The sequence below is a fragment of the Vombatus ursinus genome, unplaced genomic scaffold, assembly GCF_900497805.2.
Source record: "Vombatus ursinus unplaced genomic scaffold, bare-nosed wombat genome assembly UNPS02014599.1, whole genome shotgun sequence".
In the NCBI taxonomy this organism is placed as follows: domain Eukaryota; kingdom Metazoa; phylum Chordata; class Mammalia; order Diprotodontia; family Vombatidae; genus Vombatus; species Vombatus ursinus.
This window is the reverse complement of record NW_020954377.1, coordinates 360970-385449: the sequence shown is the minus strand read 5'-3', so window position 1 is coordinate 385449 and position 24480 is coordinate 360970. Positions and strand designations below refer to the sequence as shown.

General features: G+C 46.7%; 1 protein-coding gene across 1 annotated transcript; it reads right to left on the bottom strand.

The window, feature by feature from the left end:
* Nucleotides 1-709: 709 nt before the first annotated feature.
* On the bottom strand, nt 710-22777 carry NT5DC4 (5'-nucleotidase domain containing 4). The gene is given in 19 exon segments (XM_027861246.1): nt 710-777; nt 3896-3943; nt 3946-3958; nt 4927-5103; nt 7587-7647; nt 9349-9400; nt 11261-11431; nt 11666-11732; nt 13147-13254; nt 14313-14345; nt 15546-15629; nt 15871-15924; nt 16177-16270; nt 17316-17373; nt 18009-18100; nt 18331-18426; nt 19156-19273; nt 20160-20233; nt 22692-22777. Coding segments are annotated over 19 exon segments (1536 nt in total). The 3' UTR covers nt 710-727.
* Between the last annotated feature and the right edge of the window lie 1703 nt (nt 22778-24480).

Here is a 24480-nt window from a genome sequence, read left to right as displayed (position 1 = left end):
CATGTTTAGCTTGCAGTCCATTGAACCCTTTTCCCTCCCAATCCTTCTTCAGGCTGAGTTAAGTCAAGTTACATCCACAGCCCAGAGGATCCCAGTACTACAAAGAAATATCTCCCAAGTCAGTCATGAATTAGGATTTAAAAGTTCAAAATTATGATTGTGATTTGGTTTAATAAGTTCAAAAGTATGATTGTTAGGGTGCCTCATCTAATGTCCTTAATAATTATTTAGAAAGAGCAGATAACAAACCATAGATTACTATTCCTAATAACAGACTATCAGTGCAAAGAAATTATATATGAAAACAAATGTTTAGAAACAGAAGCAAAATATCCTGTCCACCGATGCCTCCAGGCTCAGACCAAATAGTCCCCCTTATAGGATTCACCTAGTTGTGAGAGATCCCCTTTCCCCAATACTTTGTATTTATTTCATCTATTTACTTATTATCCTTGTACAGGTATAACCCTATCCCCAGTAGACTGTGAGTTTCTCAGGGCTAGGCCCCATTTTGTTTTTTACTTTGTCTTATAAGTATCTAGCACACAGTAGGAGCTGAATAAATGCTTACTAAAATAAACTCAATTTAATTTGGCTACCTTCCCCACCCTCTTCCGAACTCTTCTGAGGTCTGAAAATAAGTCCAGAAATGCCTCGGGTCAGAAAATCCGGGCATAGTTGTTGTAAGCCATCAGATAGCTCAATTATCCCCAAGTCGGCTCAGGCCTCACCACCCTCGACGCCCTCCATGAATCCCTGCAGAACACTCGGCATATTCTGAAAAGAGACAAAAGAAAACAAGATATTGGAAAATTTCCACCAAAGGCCAGCTGGAAGATCTTATTTCCTTTTACAAATATCTCTTGGGCCTCTGATTCTTATAGACTATCTGTATAACCCCAGACAAGGCACTTAAGCTCTCTTTGAACCACTTTATAAGTGGCAGGAACAGGGGTGGTCTGCAGTCAGGAAGAGTGCCCTAGAGACCACTGTGATCACAGGTGGATAAACATTAAGTGCCTACTATGTGACAGAGGTCCAGTTCCTCTCCTCTTAGGTCTGTTATGTGCCCGACACTATATTGGACTGAGGGAATGATGGATAAGTCCCCACCATCTTCCTTATTAAATGTGTCACCTTGGACAGCTCACTTAAACTCCCCAGACCTTGGTAGCCTCTGTTTTACATGAGAGTAAGGGACAAGAGAGATAAGAACCATATGGTTCTATAAGATGAACCAGATGCAGTGCATTCCATCAAAGGAATGTCAAGAGGAATATAAATACCTCTCAGGAAGTTCCCTGGAATGTTCTCCCCACTGGCCTCCTCCTCACTCACCTCCTTCTCTCAAAATATCTCAGTTCTTTCAAGATTTGGATCACAGTCCCTTTATATAAGAGGTCTTTCCTGGCTCTTGCCACCTCCACCCCACGTGTTTGTCTCCCCTCATCCCAAAATTATTTTGTATTCACTTCATGTTGACTTGTCTGTGTATGTTTCTCCACAGTGGAATGGAAGCTCCTTGAGGGCAGGAATGGTTACTTTTTTTGTTTTTGTATCTCCTGAGCCTAGCACATAGTAAGTGCTAAATTAATGCTTGTTGAATTGAAACTGAAATGTCCATAGTCCCTTTATGCCCCTTGCAGGGCAGAAAGCAGTAATTCAATCATTTAATTACTGAAAGAATGAATTTGTCTGACAAAATACTACCAAAGAGTTTGGGTTAACCTGTAAAACAAACATCCTAAAGTTGGGAAATTGGAGACTCTCCAACCAGCTTTGAAAATGAAGACTAATACAGGTCACAGAAGCACTTCAGGGCTGGTGCTACCACCTCTCAACTCTTGTAAATATTTCCATTTTCCTTCCAAAGATCAGATCTGAAGTGAGGCCCCATACAAGGGGCCAAGAGAGTCTGCTAAGTAGCATCTGACAGCCTGGAAGCCAAACAAGGCCTCAGCACTAATGAAGTGTGCATTTGGTTGGGCTTATACAAGGAGATCCCTCTCTCCCTTTAGCAGTAAGACAGCGAACATTTGCCTGGATTTTCCTTTGAGAAGTGAGGATAGATTGGTGTAGCGTGGTTGATTTTAGTGGCCTCCACCATGTAGGGCTCCTCCACCAACCACAGCATCTCTGTGTGTTAGTAGAAGATGTGGGATCATATTTAAAACCTCCTTTTTAATTTCCTTAGAAATATTAAGAAAGAATATTTCCTCCAGCCTAAAATCTTTTCTAGATTTCCCCCATTTAAAGGTAGGTAAGACAGAGAACATAAGGCCTTTCAAAGGGAAATGGATTAAAAATGGTAAGACTATTGCCTCCCGTGCCCATCTGAAGTGATTATGCTCTGGACCCCCGTAAGGGCAAGTCTTTCCTTTGTCCATCTCCCAAAGCAATGCTAAGCCATCACTGGGAGATCCCTTTGTTTACTCCAGGACACTTGAAGGAAGGGGTCAAGGAAAGAATAGACAGGTGACCAGTGAATATTGTTTTGGAATGTTAACCCCAAACTGTATTTTAACATATTATAACCCTTTCTTTGTTCCATATTCTTATAAATAATATCTCAAATCTTTTTGAAGTAGAGAGACATGTGGGAGGGCATGGGGAAACTATACCAGTTTAGATGCCGCTCTTTCCAAGCTAGAAATACTTAGATACTGAGTTAATGTTAAAAGAAATAAAATTGTTTCTGGCAGACTTGTGCCTAAAACGGAGAGCAGTATTGACATTTTTTTCAACAATAGGCAGAAAGCACTGTGCCCTGCCCCCCAAAGAAATCATCAACCTATGGTCAATCTGACCATAAGCCAATCCAATGGACCCATAAATAAGAATATTTTTCACTAAAATTAAAAAAAAATAGTTGGGTAGTGGGAACAGCAAGGATGGGACTTCACAATCTCCCTTTCATACGTTGTTATGTGGGGAGAGGAAAGAGTCCAACCACTGGGGGAAGGGGCAAGAAAAAGGTAGGGCCTATAGGGGACAGCGCCATGGCAATAGGTGGAGGGAATTGAGCTACACATGGGCAGGAAACAGCAGAGAAGCAAAGCTTAATTCATGGGAGCCGAGGTTTACAGCTGGAAAACACCTAGAAGCCATCATATCCAAGCCTCGCATTTTACAGATGAGAAAACTGAAGCGTAGGGAGTTTAAGTGACTCGTCCAGGATCACAAGGGCGGGGTGGGATTTGAACCCTGGTCTTCCTGACCCCAGGTCTAGCTTTATCCTCTATACCACTTAGGTGCCACAAGTAAGAAAGGTGGTCAACAAGGAGGAAGCTGTACCTCATTTCCCCAAGAGAGATAGTGCCCCCTTCATGTCAACACCCTGAGGCAAAACCCACTTCACCTCATCTTTGGTACAGCTTTGCTCTCTGAACTTATGGAGGCTTGCTTTCAGTAGGCTAGGAGTGCCAAAGTTTGTGTTCTGCTGATTAACTTTTGAGAGTCCAGGGATATAAAGATGATCGTTACATATTTTGAATTATTAAAAATTAAACTATAGATTTATGTTATTAATTAATTATTCAAATAATTGAGTAAGCATATATTGATTGAATGTCTACTCTGTGCCATCCTAATTAGACTTGCTCACCCATTTCCCAAAGGTAACCAGGGGAACACATTTATGAGATGATAAGCCAGGTGTTGGACTACAGAGGGAAGCTAGCCTGCCCACCCACATCCTGGCCCTCGAAGCCAGTCCTATTTCACCACTGAGCTCTGCAGACACAGCTGGAAAGAAAGATCTCGGTCAAGTCAGTGCTTGGGAGCAAAGATGCACCATTTGGTTCCCAGCTCCATCTCGATGCAACATCTCCCTGTCCCCCATCTCACCCCTCCCTCAGCTTCCCCTCTGGGGCTGGTCATCGCTCTGGCTACTCACCCTCTGGCCCTTCACTGGGTCCTGAGCACCCCTCTCCAGCTCCACCGCAGATTCATGAGGCATCTGCAGGAAGAAGGAAGATGAGCTCTGACCACTGGGTGGCTAATGGGGCAGTTCAGAGGAGCCTTGAAAAAGATGGGGATCGAGCCCCATGGTGGCTGCTGCTAAGGAAAGGGAGCCCCCGCCCAGCGGTGACTATGAAGGAGGGAAGAACCTACTGCAAGGGGGCAAGGATGCTCAGAAAAGAAAGAAAGGGTGAGTTGCTGTTGTTCAGTTGTGTCCAACTCTCCATGACCCCACTTGGGGTTTCCTTGGCAGAGATACTGGAGTGGTTCGCCATTTCCTTCTCCAGCTCATTTGACAAATGGGGAAACTGAGGCAAACAGGGTGAAGTGACTTAGCCAGGGTCATGCAGTTAGTGTCTGAGGCCAGATTTGAACTCGGGTCTTCTTGACTCCTGGTCTGGCACTCTATCCAGTACGGTGCCACCTGGCTGCCCCGGAAGGGTGAGTAGCCTCTTCCTAAAAGCTGTGGGAAAGGCCATCACTCCTGGAGCCTTCCCATGGCTTCACCTGACATCATTTCACAGACTTTACCTTAGCAGCATCATCATGGAAAGGAGAAGAAACTGAAGCCCAGAGAAAAGTGAAGTAATTTGCCTAAGGTAACACGGAGAGTGACAAAGGCAGGATTAGAACCCAGATCCTCCAGTGCCAGAGTCAGTGCTCTTTCCATTGTCCTATGAAGGGACCATCCATTTCAACCCTGCATCTCACAGATGAGGAAACTGAGGCAGGTAGAATTGTTAAGTGACTTGCCCAGGGTCACCTAGCTAGGAATGCCTGAGGCCAAATTTGAACTCAGGTCTTCCTGATTCCAGGACCAGCACTCTAAACACTGCCCCACCTGGTTGCCATCTGACTAGATGCCTACTTCTTTCCTACTCCACATCTCAATCCCCCTTCATTTTTCTCCTCCCCCGATAAAGGCGCCCCAGGACAGAAGTGGCGGCTCTCAGCAGGGTCACCCACCAGCACGGGAGCGGCCATGAACAGGCAGCTGAGTGGGTAATGAAGGAGGTTAAGGATGGACGAAGAGTAGAGGTCCGCATAGCGCATCAGCTGGCTGGCAAACAGCGTCTGGCGGAATCCACAGCGGAACAGGCTTCCCATCTTGCAATAGCAAACGTCCATCTCCCGGGTCACCCTCTGGGTAGGAAAGATGGCGCAGGTGAGAACCCCCAGGGCAGCGTGCTCCCCTCCCTGGCCCGGGCTCGGGCCTAACTCTGAGACATCGCCATCCTCACTCCCTACTGTTATTGTAAGGCCTGGTCACAGTGAGCAGTGGTGGGACATTGGGGGTGCTGCGACAGGCAGGCAAGCTGCCCCTACGATGATGATAACGACAACAATAATAATGATAAATAGCACCTACTATGTGTCAGGCACTGCACTGAGCACTTTATAATTACAATTTCATTTGATCCTCACAACAACCCTGGGAGGTAGGTACTGTTATTATCCTCATTTTACAGATGAGAAAACTAAGGCAAACAGGGTTAAGTGACTTACCCAGGGTCACTGGGTAGTAAGCTAGTAAGAGGCTAAGGCTGGATTTGAACTCAGGTCTTCCTGACTCCAGGCACAGCGCTCTGTATACTCTGCCAGTAAGCTGCTGTGGACCTGCCCTCCTACCAAGCTCGCAAGAGCCTAGAATACCAAGTCCTTGGCACAGTGGGTCAGGCGCTGGGCTCTGAGTAAGGAGGAGCTGAGTTTACCTCCCACCTCAGACACCTACTAGTTACAGGGCTCCGGGTATTTTGGCTACCCTCTCTCAGCCTCAATATCCTCATCCATAAGGTGGGGGTGATAATGCCTGCAGCAGCCAATCAATTGATAAACATATATTAAGCACCTATTATATACCAGGCACTGTACTAAGCACTGAAGATACAAAAAGAGGCAAAAGACAGTCCCTGCCCTCAACAAGCTCATAGTGTAATGGAGGAGACAACAAGGGAACAGATATGTACATACACACAAGTCATATACAGGATAAAGAGGAAATAGTGAACAGAGGGAAGGATCAGGAGTTAAGAAGGGTTAGGGAAGGCTTCCTGTAGGAGGCGGGATTTTAGTGTGATAAGGTCACCAAATTTCAGACAGAGTTGGGACGGACTTCTGAAGTCATCTGATCCAGTCCAACACTGTCATTTTATGGATGAGGAAACTGAGGCTAGCTTGCCATGTTTCTCTCTCTGGACTTTGCTTCAGCTGCCTTCTCCCTCCCCCCTTGAAGCCACCTTCTCCCGCTGGTGAGTCCCCCCAGAGCCTCTGTTCAGGGGGTCAGGCCCGGACCAACCATCTTTCATTCCCCAGAATTCACGGCTGCACCATAGGGCAAGGACCGCCTTCCCTTCTCCTCCCACCCCGTCTCGTATCTGTGTCCCTAATACTTAGCACAGTGCCTGATACATAAGAAGTGCTTAATGAATGCTTGTTGCTTGAAACACAAAGAAAATTTGTCCAGGGTCAAAGAGTTGGTAAGTATATGTTAAGGGATTTGAACCCAAGCCTTCCTGACTCCTCAGTCCAGTAAGTATATATACATACACACACATCTATATGTATATATACATACATATCAACATATATACATATATATATTAGTGTGTATATATGTATTGCGTGTGTGTATATTTATGTTTTGTTGTTGTTGTTGAGTTGTTTCGGTCATGACCAGCTCTTTGTGATCCCATTTGGGGTTTTCTTGGCAAAGACACTGGAGTGATTTCCTATTTCCTTCTCCAGCTCATTTGACACATGAAGAAACTGAAGCAAACAGGGCTAAGCGACTTGCCCAGAGTCACATAGCTAGTAAGTGTCTAGGGTCAGATTTGAACTCGGGTTTTCCTGACTCCAGGCCTAGATAGATAGATAGATAGATAGATAGATAGATAGATAGATGGGTGGATAGATAGATGGATAGATAGATAGGTGGATGGATAGATGGATGGATAGATAGATAGACAGACAGATAGATAGGTGGATGAATAGATAGATGGATGGATGGATGGATAGACAGATAAGTAGATAGATGGAGAGATAGATTGATAGATAGATAGATAGATAGATAGATAGATAGATAGATAGATAGATAGATAGATAGATAGATGGATAGACAGGTAGATAGATAGATAGACACGCACTTACCTCTTAAATGAGATAACATACATAAAGTAGTTTACAAATCTTAAAGCCCATATAAATGCCAGCTCTTACCATTGTACCAAGCTTATTCGGAAGCTAGACTGGGCCAACAATCCCACTTTCCCAAACTCAGTGGAGGGCTCTAATCCCAGGCGGTGACCTGGGGCAGAGTAGAACCCAGAGCGCTGGATTTGGGCAGGGGCACTGGGGAGCCTCTCAGTCCTTCAAGGTCTCAATCTTAACAACACACGAGACCTTCTGGTGGGGCTGAAGCTGTTTGGCTATTGAGCCAGCAGGGGGTACTGGTTGTCAAGGAGAGGCAGATGGCAGCCTCACTCACTGACAGGTCTGAAGGGCCTGGCTCTTTAGCACTGTCCCCTGCCCCAGTGGAAAAAGTGAAAACTTAGGAGAAGGTGAGCTTGCCTGCTTCCCCCAGAACATACACACACATACACAACACCTCCCTCTCTCCAAACTGTTACCTGAATCTCTCTCTTGGTGGAGCTGATGTCCTCTTGCCCACAGCTCCTCCTGTCCATGTGCCTGAGCAAGAAAGAAGGCCAGTGACCAAGGAAGGGTCTCAGAGACCACTGCCCCCAAAGGGGCTGCCAAGCAGCTGCTAGGATGGCCCCTGAAAACACCTCCCCATCCCCCTGCTCCCATATAATCACATATATATGGATGAATTCTATGTGGGCTACGTGTATGCACTTTAACATTCTGAGACTCAGTTTCCTCATCTGCAAATTAGGGGTAACACCAGAAATACCTCCATCCCAGTGCTGTTATGAGGCCCAAATAAGATACTGTGCGTAAAAGGTTTCTCAAGCATCAGAGTACCAAAAAATGCAGTTGTTAGCATTATTGCCTGTGTCTGTCCAAAGAGGCAGTTTAGTGCAGTAGAGAGATCAGGCTTTTGAACCAGGAAGACTTAGGTGAAAGGCTCACCTCTGATACAAGTGCCTGTGTGATCCTGGTGAGCACCTAACAATTCTCTAAGACAGGAGTTCTTAACCTTTTTTACATCATAGACCCATTTGGTAATCTGCTGAAACCCATGAACCCCTTCTCAGAACAATGTTGGGTTGCTATTTTTTGTTTTCAGGTCACGATTAAAGGAAATACTAAATTTCAGTTAGAGGTTATTGAAAATAAAGACGTCATTTTTTCCCATTCGAGCTCACTGACCCCTGCTTAAGAATCTCTTCTCTATGTTTCTAAGTTGAAGAGATGTCATTTGCCAGCCAGTTGATGTGATGCATTCTGCAGACCTCTCCTACCTTCCATCCTTCAACCTCCTGCCCTACCCTCTGTACAATGCAGGGATTGACCTGAATGGCTTCAGAGCTCCAGTGCCATGATCTTACAAGCTCAAGACTTCAAACTAAAGCAGGGGTCCTCCATCTGGGGTCCATGCACTTGTTTTTTCAATATCTGGGGAACTTCATTTCAGTAGGATTGGTTTTCTTTGTAGCACACATATGTTTTATTTTATGCATTTAAAAACATGATGCAGAGATTCCATGGGCTTTGCCAGACTGCCAAAGGGGTCCAGGTTAAGAATTTGTCATCTGAAGCATCAATTGGCCCTTTGGAAGTACTCTTCCTTCCAGACAACCTGGAGTTGAAGGCTTTGGCTAAGGCCTGGTCCTCCTGGGTCCCAGCTCCTGAGAGATGGTACGGTGGAATCTCCAGCGTGTGTATGTTTACGTATCTATGTGTCTCTGTCTCTTCTGTGTCTTGTCTTTCTGTCTCTGTCTCTGTTTCTCTGTCTCTGCTCTCTCTCTTTCTCCTCTCTTCTTCTTCTTCTCTCTTTCTCCCTCTGTCTCTATCTGTCTCTGTCTGTCTCTATCTCCGTCTTGGTCTGTCTCGGTCTCTCTATCTTTTTCTCTCTGTCTTTGTCTCTTTGCGTCCATCTGTCTCTGTCTCTTCTCTCCCTTTCTCTCTCTCCTCTCTCTCTCTCTGTCTCTCTCTCTCTCTCTCCCTGTCTCTCTCTCTCTGTCTGTCTGTCTCTCTCTCTCTGTCTCTGTCTCTCCTCTCTCTTTCTTTCTGTCACACACACATACACCACTACACTATCCAGGTCTTCCTAAGATTGGACATGAGTAGTGAGAGGATCAGGGCACGGCAGGGCATCACTAGGAAATCGACCCCTTTAACCTCCTTCCCAGCCCCTCCCTCTCTCCCCCCCCTCCAGTCTATCTCCCTCCCCCGGGGAGGCTGACGACCCTGGGGCTCACTCACTGGTACAGTGCTGCCAAAGACACCTCCAGCTCCTGCAGCTCCCCAAACAGCTCTGAGAAATAACAAGGAATCAGCAGGGGTCAGCCGAGACTCCCAGCTGCCCTCCTCCTGCTGCTGTTGTGGTCCCCTCGGCCCTCAGTCCAGCTCTGCTTGCGGGAGGATGACCAAATCGCTGAACCTGAGAGCTGGGAGAGACCTCAGCAGCCATCCCAGACCTGAAAAAGAATCCCTTCAAAGACCTCCAGGGAAGAGGAAACTCACTACCTTCCAAGGCAACCCATCCTTCTAACTCACGCCTCCTGCCATCACACACTCAAAGTCAACTCTCCTGTCCACTCCTATTCCTCCCATCAATCCTCATGGGTCATTGCCTCCAGGCCCTTCACTTTGCAGGTTGCCCTCCTCTGGATGCCTGCCTGCTTATTGAAATCCTTCTTAAAGGGTAGTACCCAGAACTGAATCCCGGTGCTACAGATAGGAGACTCTAGTAGTGTAAGAATATTACCTCCTTATGCCTGTAAGTTATACCTTTAATGCAGACCGAGTTCTCATTAGCTTTCTTGAATAACACACTGTCAGTTCCTATTGAGCTTGCAGTCCACTAAGTACCCCAGATCTTCTTCAGACAAACTGTTGTCTAAGCCCTGCCTCTCCTCTAACACCTTCATACTTGTGAAGGTATTTAGCACCAGACTCAGACTGGGGCACATCGGAGCTCACTGCCTTGGGGCAGGAGTAAATGTAAAAGTGAAGCCCCTAGGCTCATATATTCGATATTGGAAGGGATACAATTTGGTCCGTCTCATTTAGCTGATGTGCTAATTAGTTTTGCTGAACTGTTTCTTTTTTCTTTTTTCTTCTTCAGCTTAAAGCAAGAGTTCTTCACCTTTTCTGCGGTCTGGACCCCTCTGGCAGCATGGTGAGGCTATGGGGCCCTTCTCCGAATAATGCTTCAAATAGCTGAAAGAAATGCCAAATGTCTTTCTTTCTTCCTTCCTTCCTTTCTTTCTTTCTTTCTTTCTTTCTTTCTTTCTTCCTTCCTTCCTTCCTTTCTTTCTTTCTTTTTGTTTCTTTCTTCCTTTCTTTTTTTGGCTAGGCAATGGGGTTAAGTGACTTGCCCAGGGTTACACAGCTAGTAAGTGTTATGTGTCTCAGGCTGGATTTGAACTCAGGTCCTCCTGAATCCAGGGCCAGTGCTCTATCCACTGGAAATGCCAAATATCAGTGAGAGCTTAGTGAAAATAAAAACGTGCTGTAATTTTTTTCCAATCCATAGCCTCCAATCCAAGTTCATGGCCTCCCTGAAGTCTAGCTATAGCCCCCCCAAAGGGGAGGTTACACACCTCCAGTTTAAAGAATGAACTCTATGAGTTGAGGAGAGGGAGAAACATACTGACAAAAGAAGGTGATGTAAAAATAATAGATATCAATAACATTAAAAAAGTTTGTAAATGTTTGTTGAATTGAATTGAGTAGAGATTTTTAATCTCCTTCTGATCCCAGAAACAGTAAATTTCCACCAGTCTGCCTGGCCAGAGGGAGGGCACAAGGAGATAAGAAATAAATACTCTCACAATCCTGGAATGTTACATCTTTAATACCGTGTTCAATTCCTCACCTTTCTCCCTCTTAAAACGGCTCTACAGTGAATCATAAATTCAGTCCTTGGAGCACCCTGGTCCTTCCCTTCTGGCATGGCCAACCCAGCCCTTCAGGTGCTTATAGCGAAATGAGGCACTGAGCCCTTTACCATACTGTCCCTGACCTCACCAGTTCACCCTCAGCCTCCTCTAGTAAAGTCCTGGGGCCTCTCTGCTGAGATGACACCCAACCTCCACCCTGCCCAGTAATGGTAAGGGCTCCTTTTCCTCATCCTCTCTCCTCCCCACCTTCCTTCTCCAGTTCTGCCCACCATTCTCTTGGGTCCAGACAGTCAACTCCCGGGCCAGCTCAGGCACCACGAGGAAGGTACGCCAGCCCTGGCGCTTCTTAGACTTCAGGATGTCCCCAAAGATGTGGTCCCCAATGTACAGGATGTCTTTCCCCCTTACTCCAAGCAGCTCACATACAACATCTGATGAGCCTGGTTCCCAAAAGAAAGAGTAGAGGTCACCATCCCTTTCCTTAGCACCCTTCTCCCCCGGGGCTGATGTAGTTGCAAAAGGATAGTCAGTTCCCTGTAATATATGGGAATTTCCCACAGTTCTGAGTTTTCTGAATAGATGGGTCCCCCCAGCCAAGAGAATGCAAGCAGAAGCCGTGGGGCAGAGTCCAAGGAGTGGAATGAGGGAGCTAAGGGCACACAGGGAACTCTTACCTCCAGAGTAGACAGCACAGTGTTGGTGGGGCCCAGTGTAGGTGCCAATTCTCAGCTTTCCTGAGTCCTAGTAGAGATTGGAGGGTGAAGCAAAGTGGTCACTAGAGCCAGGAGCCCCAAGCCCTGAGGAAAGAGAAAACTTCTTTTTTTCCAAGTAAGAGATGCTACTGATGGGGTAAATCTGAAAGGGAAGATATGAATGTGATGGGAAATTGTTTTGCTGTAAGAAATCATGAAAGACAAAGTTTCAGAGAAACCTGGAAAGACTTATATGAACTGATGCAGAGGAACATGCAGAACCAGGGAAATAACATATACAATAAGAACAGCTTTGTACAAACAAACAACTCGGAAGGACTTACGAACTCTGATCAACTCAATGACCAGCCTTGGTCCCAGAGGACCAATGATGCAGCTTGCTACTCGCCTTCCGACAGAGAAGTGGTGGACTCAGGGTGTAGAATGAGACGTACATATGTGCACACGGCCAAGGTGGGAATTTGTTTTACTTGACTATGCATATTTATTACACAGGTTTTGTTTTTCACTTTTTCCTCCTCAACGAGGGGCATGGAAAAGTGAGAGGGAGAGAAAATAAATGCTTGTTAGTTGAAAAAAATTAATTTAAAGAAGAAAAAAAAAAACAAGAGAGCGAATTAAGGGAGCCTCACCTGGGGGCCCTGGATAGCAGGTGGAGAGATTGGAGCACCATCTTAGCTTCTTAGCTCCATCCAAAACACTGTGCCAGAGCCCACCAGGCTTGAGGAATAAATCAGACTTCAGCAGCTTTTGGGATCTCTAGCACTGAACCAAGGCTTTTCCCTATGACCCCAGGTCACTTCCCACTCTTAACCCCTTTTTTTGTTTGTTTGTTTTGTTTTTTGGTTAGGCAATTGGGATTAAATGACTTGCCCAGAGTCATACAGCTAGTGAGTGTTATGTGTCTGAGGCTGGATTTGAACTCAGGTCTTCCTGACTTCAGGGCCAGTACTTTATCCACTGCACCACCTCATTGCCCTCCTACCCTTAATCCTACCTAGGCTCCATTCTCCCTTGGCCCTGTGGTCCAGGTCCCTAGAATTCTATTACCTCATAGACTACGTGGCCACTCCTAGATCCCTCCCATAGTCTTAATGTAGATAAGGTCCAACTTGTCTCCATTAAGGGGCTGTGATTCTTATAATCTAGCCACTGCTCAGATTCTTAGAATCTAGCCAATACCTCACAAGACTCTCAGATTCCTCAAGAGTCTGGCGACTATGGCAGATCTTTAATAAACCTTGTCTTTGGCCGAAAGAAGGCTTGAATCGAATTCTTTCAGGCAGGACCTGCATGTTGTGATCTCGGGGTCTCAGTACCCCCCAACTCTAGACCTCATCAGAAATATGGTCATTGTAATTCCCTGATTCAAGGTCCATAGTGGACAGAGCCAGCCTCCCCCCACCCACCTCAACACACTGCCCCTCTCCCCACTTCATTACCGTGTTGACCTGTCTCAGCACAGTCCCCTCTGCAAAGAAGCGTGGTTTCTGCGTGTCCACCACAATCAGGTCAAAATAGGATTGCCAGGGCCGAGCCAAAGCTTCCACCTATGTAGAGGGGCAATACTGGGGACTCAGATTCAGAGAGCCCAGAAACACACACACACATACACACACACACACACACACACACACACACACACACACACGACCCAATTTTGATTCAGTTTCAAGATTCTGACACTGCCCCTCCCAGCGCCAGACCTAGGCTTCTCTGGATGGTCTAAAATGTATTATTATGTCTTTGTCACTCCCTCTCACATGTACAATCACACAGACACACCCAGTTAAACACACGGTCAGTCACGCACCCATGGGCACAAGGTCATTCACAGTCACAGTCGCTGTCACAGTCACTACAGACTTTTCCACTGGTTTTCAGATGTCCACACGCTTAGCCAGCCTGGGAGGAAGTTAGGAACACAGTCCTCCTCCCTTGGACCTGTGCCTCCCCCGGCTAGGTTTTATGGGATCATGGCACCCCTGGATTTAGAGCTTAAGACTAGAAAATCCTCATTTACAACTCAACCCCTTTACTATGTGGCAATTACAGGCCATTCCCCCACCAGGCTTCTTCCACATGACCTGGCAGAGAGGAAGTAGGAAAGGACCTCAGATACCAGCTACAACACCCCTCATTTTACAGAGGAGAAAACTTAGGCCTGTAAAGGTCAAGTGATTAACCCAAGGTCACACAGGTTAGGGTCGGAGGCACACATATTTAGGGTTAGAGTCAGAGACATTTAGGGTTGGGGTTAAGATCTGAACTCAGATCCCTTGACTCAATAGGCAGTGATCTTACAACCAAGGCCCATCATTGCCCCCTTTCATACCTCATCCATCACACCTAGGCCACTCACCCTTGGCTGCCCCCACCACATGATGAAGCATTCACAACTTTTCAGTTAGCCAGTTGGGGGCTAGCCAGGAGGACTGGAAGTAGGGAATGGCCCAGCGTATTGGGAAGAATGTTCGCTTCCTCTGATCACTGGTGAGCATAGAGAAAAGGCTCTGGGGGCCCTCCCCAGCCTACCTCCCACCTCCTTTCCCCCCCACACATACCCAACAAGCCCTAGTCCCACCCTAGGAAGGCATAAAACACTCACCTGACCACAGTCAAACAGATAGGTCATGATTGCCTGGAGGGGACAGGAGGCAAGGTCAGGGTGCTGGGTCAAACCAGGGAGTTTACCGGTATCATAAGCCCACAGGCACATTGCCCAGGTCTACCCTTTGCCTCCTCCCCTCTGACCCCGTTAGGAAAGTACATCTCAAAATTCAGGTTTTTAGGCCTGAAAGAACCCATCTTAATCTAGAGAAGGAAACAAAAGCCCAGGGTCACACAGCCAGGACTAGCACCCAGGTCTCCTCACCACCCCACCCTCCCCCGACTCCAGTAGCCTTTCTGCCAAACTATCTCCCTATTCTTCCTACCCCAACCAAGGCCTTCTTCGCCACCCCCAGGACACATGCACACTTATGCCTCCCCACACAGACATAAACACACACACACACACACACACACACACACACACACACACAAAAACAAACCACATAGATGCACCACTTCAGAGCTTTGGCCCCATTCCCAGTGACCCATGGATGTCTAATACGTTTGATTGTAAGCATCCTCAGGAGAGATGCTGATAGCCCTGGGCTACCATGAGCTTCAATGGGTCACAGAAGCAGACACAGCAAAATAGAACTGGGCCAATTTCTTTTCGGGTGAGACCCAAGATCTCATTGGTTTAAGGAATTTCCAGAGAGGAAACCAATTTGGGTTTCCAGTATGGGTCAGAGGTAGAGCTTGAATTCAGTATTTAAGATCATACCCTCATCGATCTAGAGTTTGAAAGGACCCTGGAGGCCTTATTTTATAGATGAGGAAACTGAGGCCCAGGGAATAAGGAGAATGGCTACATTCAGTATACACCAGAGTCTTTGGCTTCAGAACCAGTGCTGTGGGAAGCTCTCTTTGAAACGCCATGCTACCTCTCAATTTCAATATTTATATTAAAGTATTATTTATACTGAAGTATTTATAGAGTACTTTAAGGTTTGCAAAGCACTTTACACATACTATCCCATTTGATCCTCCTTTAGATAAGTGCTATTATTATCCCCACTTTATACATAAGTAAATTAAGGCTGAGAATAAATACATAATTTCCCCAGTGTCCCATAGCTAGCAAGTGTCTGAGACAGGAATGGAATTCCAGTCTTCCTGACTCCATATCTAGAGCTCTACCCACTGCACTTACCCACACAAATGGGGCTACAGGGTCAGGCAGGCTAAGGTCAGCCATCCTTCCCCCTCCCCCACAGTAATCAATACTTACATTGGTGTAGTTATAGTTGCTGTTGGTGGCCAGAAACACTTTCCCAACTTCCTTCATCTTTCCCAGTAGGAGAGGAATGCGGGCCTAGGGTAAAGAGGTGATGGAGTGTAGAGGATGAGGCTTCCAGATTCACCCCGAGCCCCCATCGGGAAACTTCAGCCCGCTCAGTACAACGATCAGACCACAGTATGGGTATGCTAGTAGTGAACATCTTCCGTATGCACAGCCTTGTACTTGGGACTGGGGAGGAAGACCAAAAGTCCTCCTCCACTCCACCCTCCACAACTACTTCCAGAAAAATAAACATGGAGGACCCAACACTCACATCCTTCTCCACGTATTTCTCCAAGTTCTCTAAAGTCTTCTCCTTCAGGCAGCCCTGACAAAAGATAATGAAGACATGTATAGGAAGGAAGGCAAGGGCAGGAAGGCCATGGGAAATGAGGCAGGGGAAGAGAACCCAGGCTAGACTCTTCTTCAGAAGAGATATTTGATAGGAAGGGGCATAGTGGAAAAGGTTTTAAGGGGAAGAGGATGCTCTGGGTTCTCAGAAACATGGGAAAAATCCAAGGTTGGGGGAAGGGAGGACAGAGCTGGGAGGTGAGTAGGAGGGGGAGCAGGAGCGGCTCACAGACTGGTGGACGTTGTCCATGGCATCAGACACATCTTGGAAGAGGCTACGGAAGGACATGAAGAGGTTCCCGTGCTGGTAGCCTGTGTCACAGCTGGGAAAACCAGGGAGAACGAGAACAAAGTGAAAGACCAACCTCATGCTCCAGGGGTAGGAGTACTGATTCTGGAGTCTAATGCTTTTACTTGTTGTCTTCCCTATTAGAATGTAAGCTCCTTGAGGGCAAGGACTGTCTTCCTTTGATTTACATCCCCAGCACTTAGTACGATGCCAGGCCAGGCACAGGTGAGCAGCTAATAAACGCTTGTTCACTTGGACTTAACTATATGACCTTGGACAAGTCACAATCTCCCTGGGCCTCAGTTTTCCCATTTGTAAAATGGAGAGGTTGGACTAGATATCCTCTGATCAACGATCTCATGATCCTAAGACCTAGGTTCAAGTCCTGTCTCTTGCACATTTTGGAGATGGGATCAGAGGCTCCAGACCAGCTTTCTAGAGTTATGATACTATTGACTTTAATGAAGATACAAGAAAGTGTCTGGGGAAATGAGGAAGCCTCCAACTTCATCTAGAAAGAAGGGAGAGAGAAAGGGGGCTGCCCACCACAGCAGAGTGAGCTACACTGTGGATTATAGGATAGTACTGCCAGTTAAAGATGGGCCTGGAGTCAGGAAGACTTGAGTTCAAATCTGGTTTCAGGCACTTAATAGCTTTGTGATAATGGGCAAGTCTGTTTGTCTCAGTTTCCTGATCTGTAAAATGAGCTGGAGAAGGAAATGGCAAACCACTCCAACATCTCCACCAAGATAACCCCAAATGGGGTCACAAAGAGTTGGTCACAAAGAGTTGGACACAACTGAACAACAGCCAGTTACACTCCGGGACGTATCATGGGTCACACTGCAGGCTACTTCAGGTTACATCCTGTGGGTTATCCTCTAAGTAACCATGCCTGTGACGACTGTGGCTTGCACTATTAGAGACATTATTGTGGGCCACGCTCCAGGTGCCCCAAGAGAGCACCTAAGAGGGTTAAGGGTTGATCAAGGTTGAGGTATGGGACCCAGACATTGGTCATTCAGTGATCTGGCTTGAGGCCCAAGGGCAAAAACCAGATTAAGGATTTTAAGACTCACTTAATGTATCTGGAGCAGTTGGTAAAAAAGTCCACGAGGCAGGCATATAGATATGTTTCTGCAGAGAGAGCGCAGAGGAATCAGTCATACCTGGGAACCTGCCCCTCTGTCCTCATGTGGAGCAGAGCCCCACACTCACAACTGGGAGAGATGAGGCAGGCCCTAGCTTAGGTCAAGCCAAGGCTAGAAAGAAGGGCAGACATCTAGGAGGAAGTAGAAAACAGGAAGGAGGCCAACACCCCCACCTTAAATTCACCATGTTTGCATTACTCAGATCTTCCTTCTGTGCTTGGCATATAGTAAGTGCTTAATACATGCTCATTAAATGACTGAATCTTCATTTTCTTCACTCTCACTGCCCCGCTCCCCAGCTGCCTCCTCTTGGAGTACCCCTCCTCTGACTTTCCTAGCTTCTCCCAGACTCTCAGCTTCCTCCTCTGACTTCTCATCGCCCCCTCTCCTCATTCCCCAGCTCTTTCTTGACCCCTCCTCTTCCTCTTCATCATCCTCACTGCTCTGATTTTCACTCCCCCTTCTCACTTGAATCTCCCAGCTGCCTCCCCTCTGAACTCCTTGAAAGTAAAGCCTATTTCATTTTTTACTTTGTATATGTCTAGTGCCTAATAAGGTGACTAGCTTAGTAGCAAGCTTGTTGACTGAATGATTGATTAATTTGATCCTGTTTTCACTCACCTGGAAGGTTGAAGAGAGTATTGAGAATGTGGAATCTTTGCATGTCATCCCGATGAATGAACTTGCTGGGGTAAAAGCTCCAGATTTCAGCCCTGGGGTGGGGGTGGGAGTGAGGGAATTGGAAGAGGGAATAGGGGACCAAATGGAACAGATATTTAGCTGCTCTCCCCTAACCCCAATTGCGCTTTCCACTTCTTAGTGTAGAGAGAAAATATGATTTCCCCCCCTCATTATCCATCCTAGGATCCTTTGCTCCCCTCAATCCACACCTTGTCTTCATCCCTAAATCATGAGGGCCCCACAGGCGCCACCCAACACATACTCGGTGAGGAAGGAGAAGCCATGAGTAGCCAGCAACACGTTCCCGTGGGTGTCCACCTTCAATAGGTTGCCATATAGTGCATCAAACACTAGGCCCCTGCCAGGACCAAAAAAAGGGGTGGAGAGTGAGGAAAAGGAGGAAAGGAAAATAAAGGAAAGGGCCTGATACAGAAAAATACTCCAGTCCTAAAAGGAGAGGAAAAGGTCATGGAGAAGCTGGCCCGGGAGCAAAGCTAGAAGTCTGGGCTACTTCCTCCAAGGCCAGCTTTACTCCCTGCTCCCCCCTCTTCGTCCTCCCACCGTCCTTCCTCCAAAATCATGGTTGTCCCTCTCTATCCCCAACCCAATCCATGGTCCCTCTCCAACCCCTAAACTCAGTGCCTCTTCTCTCAAATCCATTGTTCTTTTCACTCTCCCAAACCCAGTTCCTCCTTCACTAAACCTATTGTCTCTCTCCATCCCTCAAATCCAGTGCCTCCTCCCTAAAACCCAGACTATCCTTTCCCCAAATCCATTGTCTCTATCCCCCAAACTTGTGCCCTCCTCCTCCAAACCCCCCATCCCCCAGTCCCTCCTTCTCCAAAATCAGTGCCTCACCCACTCCCTCCCTATAAACACTGTCCCTTTCCCCTATACTCCTAACCCCTGTTCTTTCCAGCAAATGTACTCTCCCTCTTCTTCTCCCCCACACCACAGTCCTTCCCCCTTCTTGCTCCCCTTCCCTGAGTCTCCCCTAGGTGGGGTTGTGAGTCTCCTCCCAGGATCAGGAGAAGTCTAAGGAGCCCGGGATGGAGGAGAGGGCCCTGAAACCAAGGAAGAGCAGTACCTGGTAGGGTAGGATGGGTTGTAGACATAGCGGAGGATCTCATGGGGGTAGCCGATACAGACCAGCCTTTCCAGAAGGAGCTCAAATGCCAGGGCCTCATAATCAGGAGATTTGTACACTAGAGGAGAAAGGATGGAAGGAGTTGCGCTGGTCCCTGAAAGCCCATTCCCTCCTCCTAGCATACCCTACCCCACTGCACTCCTCCAAGAGCCTTAGCCAAGCTAAAGCCAGAGGACTCAGCCTTTGGGTGCCTGGTCTTCCTAGCACATAGTAGGGGCTTAGTAAGGGCTAGCTAACTGACTGATCATTCTACCCTGTTGGTAGATGAAGTTCCTCAGTGTCCAGTTCTCTTTATGCCTGAACTTATATCTCTAGTCCCTCAAGATGGCAGAGTTGTGTTAAATGGCTGGTCCCCCAGACCACACATTTGGGCCTCACTCATCTACCCAACTGGTAGCTAGTATAATGAGTTCAGTTTTTGTGCAGGGATAAGGACTGGACCTGTGATTCCATTAGTAGAGGGAAGTCCCAGATGAGGAAATGCCCTCCACCAATATAGGTTGGCACCTACTCTACAAGTTAAGAATCTTATTACAGAGTTGCCTGGGACACAGGGAAATTCGGTGACTTGCCCAAGGTCACAGGGCAGAGGCTGGGCTTGAACTGGCTCCAAGAGTGCTTTTCTGTCCATCGGACCACCCTCCTTTCTTCACTACCTGTGACCAATAGATGATGTCTCAAGTATGTTCGTCCATTCAACAAATGTTTACTCAGCACCTACTGTGTGGAAGGCACCAAGGGGGATAGGAATAAGAAAGGGAACAGCTGGAAAGAGCCTAGATTGAGAGTCAGTGGACCACTTACTGCAAGGGTAATTTTAACTTTTCTGAGCCTCCATTTCCTCATCTCTAAAATGAAAGCATTGAACTAGACGGCTTCTGAGGTCCCTCACACCTCTAGATCCATGACCTCTCCCCAGTGCCCAGCCCCTGAGCTCCTCCTACCAGCCAGAGTGTAGTCCATGTCAAATCCGAAACATCTGATCTTTCCCAGGGCCAGGCTGCGGTTCACAAATACCCTAGGGGGAGAAGGAAGTGTGTGGGTGTCCAGATGCCACAAACTAGCCCAGCTCTCCTCTCCTGACTTCCTCCCCGTATCCCACTCTCTCCAAAGATGAGTCAGGAACGCAGGGGGAGCAATCACTGGTGCTTGGATACACCAGGGTGCATGTTAGAGGGAATCCAGGATATGGGCTGGGAGGATGCCACGGAGTGTGTGTCACCTTCAGTAAGTGGATCCTCCACCACGGCTGGAGGCTGCGTCTAAGTTTCTAAGTCAGCTGGGGTGCCAGCCTCTTCCTCTTACTTACCTTTCTAGAGTTATTATACATTACCCCCCATTCATGAATTCTACAGTCCAGCTAAAATGGCCTACTTTCTATAGGTAGCTGGCATCATAGATAAATTGCTGGGTCTACAGCAGGTGTGGGGAATCTGCAGCCTCGAGGCCACACGTGGCCTTCTAGGTCCTCAAGTGCGGCCCTTTGACTGAATCCAAAACAGGGCTATGAGTGGCCTCGAGGCTGAAGTTTGGATTCAGTCAAAGGGCCTGGAGGCCACAGGTTCCCCACCCCTGGTCTAGAGTAAGGAAGATTCAAGTTCAAATCCAGCTTCAGACACTTACTAGCTATATGACCCTGGGCAGGTCTGCCTTAATTTCCTTAACTGTAAAATGGGAATAATAATAGCTCCTACCTTCCCAGGTTATTGTGAATATAAAACAATTGTAAAGGGCTTAACACAGTGCCTGACTCATAGTAGGCACTTAATAAACGCTTATTTCCTTCCTTACACATGGTATTCCATCTCCCATCTCCCTTTGTACAGGTTCTCCCCCCTTGAATGCATTTCTTCCTCACCGCCACATCTTAGAATCCTTGTTGTTATTTTAGTCATGTCTGATTCTTCATGAACCCATTTGGGCGGTTTCTTGGCAAAGATACTGGAGTTATTTGCCATTTCCTTCTCCAACTCATTTTACAGATGAAGAAACTAAGGCAAACACAATTAAGTGACTTGCCCAGAGTCACACAGCTAGTAAGTGTCTGAGACCAGTGTGAACTCAGAGAAAAAGAGTCAGGACTCCAGGCACTGAGCTCTATCCACTACACCACCTAGCTACTCTCCTTAGAATACCTCCTCTCCTTCAAAGCAGAGCTAGGGGCTTTCCCTCACCCCTTAAGTGCTACTGCCTCCTCCCACCCCAAATCACCTTATATTTATTTATTTTGCATTATTCTATCTATATTTTTGTAAAAGGAGGTGTCCACTGAGAGACTTCAGCAAAAGCTAAAGGACTCCAAGGGCGTGAAGGGTGATTAAAAGACAGAGACATTTATTTACAAAAAAAAAAAAAAAATTGAAAGTCTGCAGTAGCATTCCTCAGTCTGGAAAGGGTGAGCGGCTTATAAAAAACCAATAAGCCAATGAACTTGCCTTTAGGGCATAGAATACACTTATCCCTTGGCCCCTAGAGGAACAACTACTACAAGATCCCCTAAGGAGTAAGGGAGGTAAAACCAGCAAATTAAAACTAATCACCCTAAAGGCAACACTAAAGAATCTGAGTTCTGGGGCTTTTGAATCTGGAAGAATGTGTCAAATAGGAGAGATAAGCCTCTGCTCTTTCCAGCCTCAAAAGCCCCTTCCCAGGATGAATCATTTCACTGAAGTCTTATGATGATCAGTTTCAATTTTGTCAGTTTCACTTCTCAGCCTCTTTTCCTAGAGCCCCTGGGAATGAAGGCAGGCATGCAAATCTTTGCCCTGGAGGTATCTTCAGGAGCTTGCAGCATCTTCAGCTGGCTTGGAGATCTTCAAGCCTCCCACCCTTTTTAGAAACACTCTTTTACAATTTCTGGCTTTCCCCCTTTACATTTTTGTGTGAGTGTTTTGGCCCCTGATGACTTTTACTGCAGTCTAGCCCAAGCACCTTCTCTAATACCCCCAACACACACACTTATTATCTCTCCTAAGAGAATGTAATTTCCCTGACAGCAAGAATAAATGTATTTTGATTGATAACATCACAGAGTTCCCTTCATAAAATTAAGAGATTAGACTCACAGTTTTCTATGGCCCCTCTCAGCTCTATGATGACTTTGATGTCTGGGTCCCACCTCCAAGCCCCTTTTCTGTCCTCAGTTACCATATTTCTATGTGTAGTCATAACTTTTGCTAGGGTCCTGTTAGCATAAAATTCTGGTGTGTAATCCTTAGGATATGTCAGTAAATGTGTGTCAGCCCAAGGAATTGTTATGTTCATGTGTTATAGAAGGTGAGATGGCATGGTGGAAATGTGCATATGTATCTGTGTGTGAGAGCATGACCTCACCTAGGTATAGGTAGATGTAAGAGGGATGTGTGTATGTCCTATTCAGTATGTATAAGGAGAAGCCAAAGAGTATCATTGTCAATAGAAAGTATATGCTTCCCTCCCTCAACCCCAACCTTAAACCCTTATGACCATCATCTCACCACTGATTATAGTCCTTCTTCAGACCCCAGGAAGATACCGGGTCTTCAGTCTCTAGACCGAGCTCTCTCTGGTTCAAAGTGGCCATTCCTACCCAGAGCCCAGGCCAGAATTGACCGTCTTCTCTGCCTGCTACCTCCACACTATCAGCAGGGCACAGATGGCCAGCTCCCCATCAGAAACTCTGGACAACACTGACCAGAAGGCCACACCCAATCCCTCCATCTCTGTCTCCCCCCCACACACCCCACCCCCATCTTTCATATGCTTCTCAGTAAAAGAGTCATTTTCCCCAATCAGACTATATCTAGGCTATTTTGTTCAGTTCTGGGCACTACATTTTAGTGAAATGGCAACTGAGATCCTCAAGAGTAGAAGATAGTAGAGAATATTCCACCTGCCTTGTAGGACCATTGCTTCAAGGGTTAACTTGGTCCCCAATTCAAATTATGGAAGTACAGTGAGAACTGCTCTGGCCCACTATCCCACAGCTGCCTCAGGGGTTTAGGGGTTCCCTGAGAGGTTTGAGGATATGTCTTCTCCAGTGCCACTGACTTAAGCCTTTACCAGTTATGTTCTACCCCCCCCCCTTAGTTAGGTGCCAGTAACTAGCCCCCAGTTCCATTTTACAATTTTTCATCAATTAGCTTTTATAAAGGGAGACAGACTTAAAAGATGTAACAAGAACCAAAATACAAACATTTCCCCAAACACAATTACTGGTGCAGGCTCTCCTACACTGCCCCAGTCTCTCGGGAGAGTGGGCTCAAACTTAGCTCAGATGCTTAATGCTTTATAACATTGGTCCCACCAAGTTCAAAGTCCAGACATGGTATGACTGACAGATAAATCCCCTTCTCACCTGTCCTGAACTGGGTCCTGAAGGTCACTCCTTGTTCTTTTGGGAATCAATACTAGGCTTGTTGCAAAACCCAGGTACCAGGATGAAAAGACTCTCACTCTACTGACCTTTGGAAACTCATAAGATTAGAGGTTCCAATCCCTTCATTTAAAAATGAGAAGGAACAAATGTCGAGGTAGGAAAAGACAGGACTATATTCATAGGGCCGCAGGGCGCATCAGAGGAGAACTGTCTCTCTCCGGATGCTGTGAAGGAATGAAGGGGTCAAGACTGATTAGTCAAACAGAACCATAATGGCCCTGGTTCTCCTAAACATATGTTAAGGGATCTGTTACATCTTTATGCTGTGCATGCTCCAAAGTCTCTCCAAGGAACTTCCCATTACATGTCATCATGATTATCCCAGAGGCAAGCTCTCCAGACTTTTACAAGCAATGGATTTGCATTACTCAAGCTTTTGATGCAGTCCGAACACGCACCAGTCCTTTTACCAGTATAAAAGTAACCCCAACGGTAACAGCCTGGTGTTAGAACTGCAAAGAAGTTGAGTTTATAAGGGAGAAAATGCACTGTATTTGGAGTCAGGGGACCTCAGTTTGAATCCCAGCTCTGACACTTATTACCTTGCATGACCATGGGCAATTCATCTCACCAACTTGGGCCTCAGTTTCCTCATCTGCAAAATGAAGGGGTTAGACTGGCTGGCCTTTGAGATCCTTTCCAGCTCCACATCTATGATCTTAGGAATTTATCCTGACTGCAACGTGCACCTGCCTCCCCCAACTTGGACCGAGTTCCGCTCAGCTCTGTCTATTCTGAGGTGTAAAATGTAATCTCATTCTCATCCAAGATTCCGTAAGCTTGTCACAATTGGCTCATTACTTGGCCCCCATCTGGAAATATAGGAAAATGTCCAAAACTATAGCTTG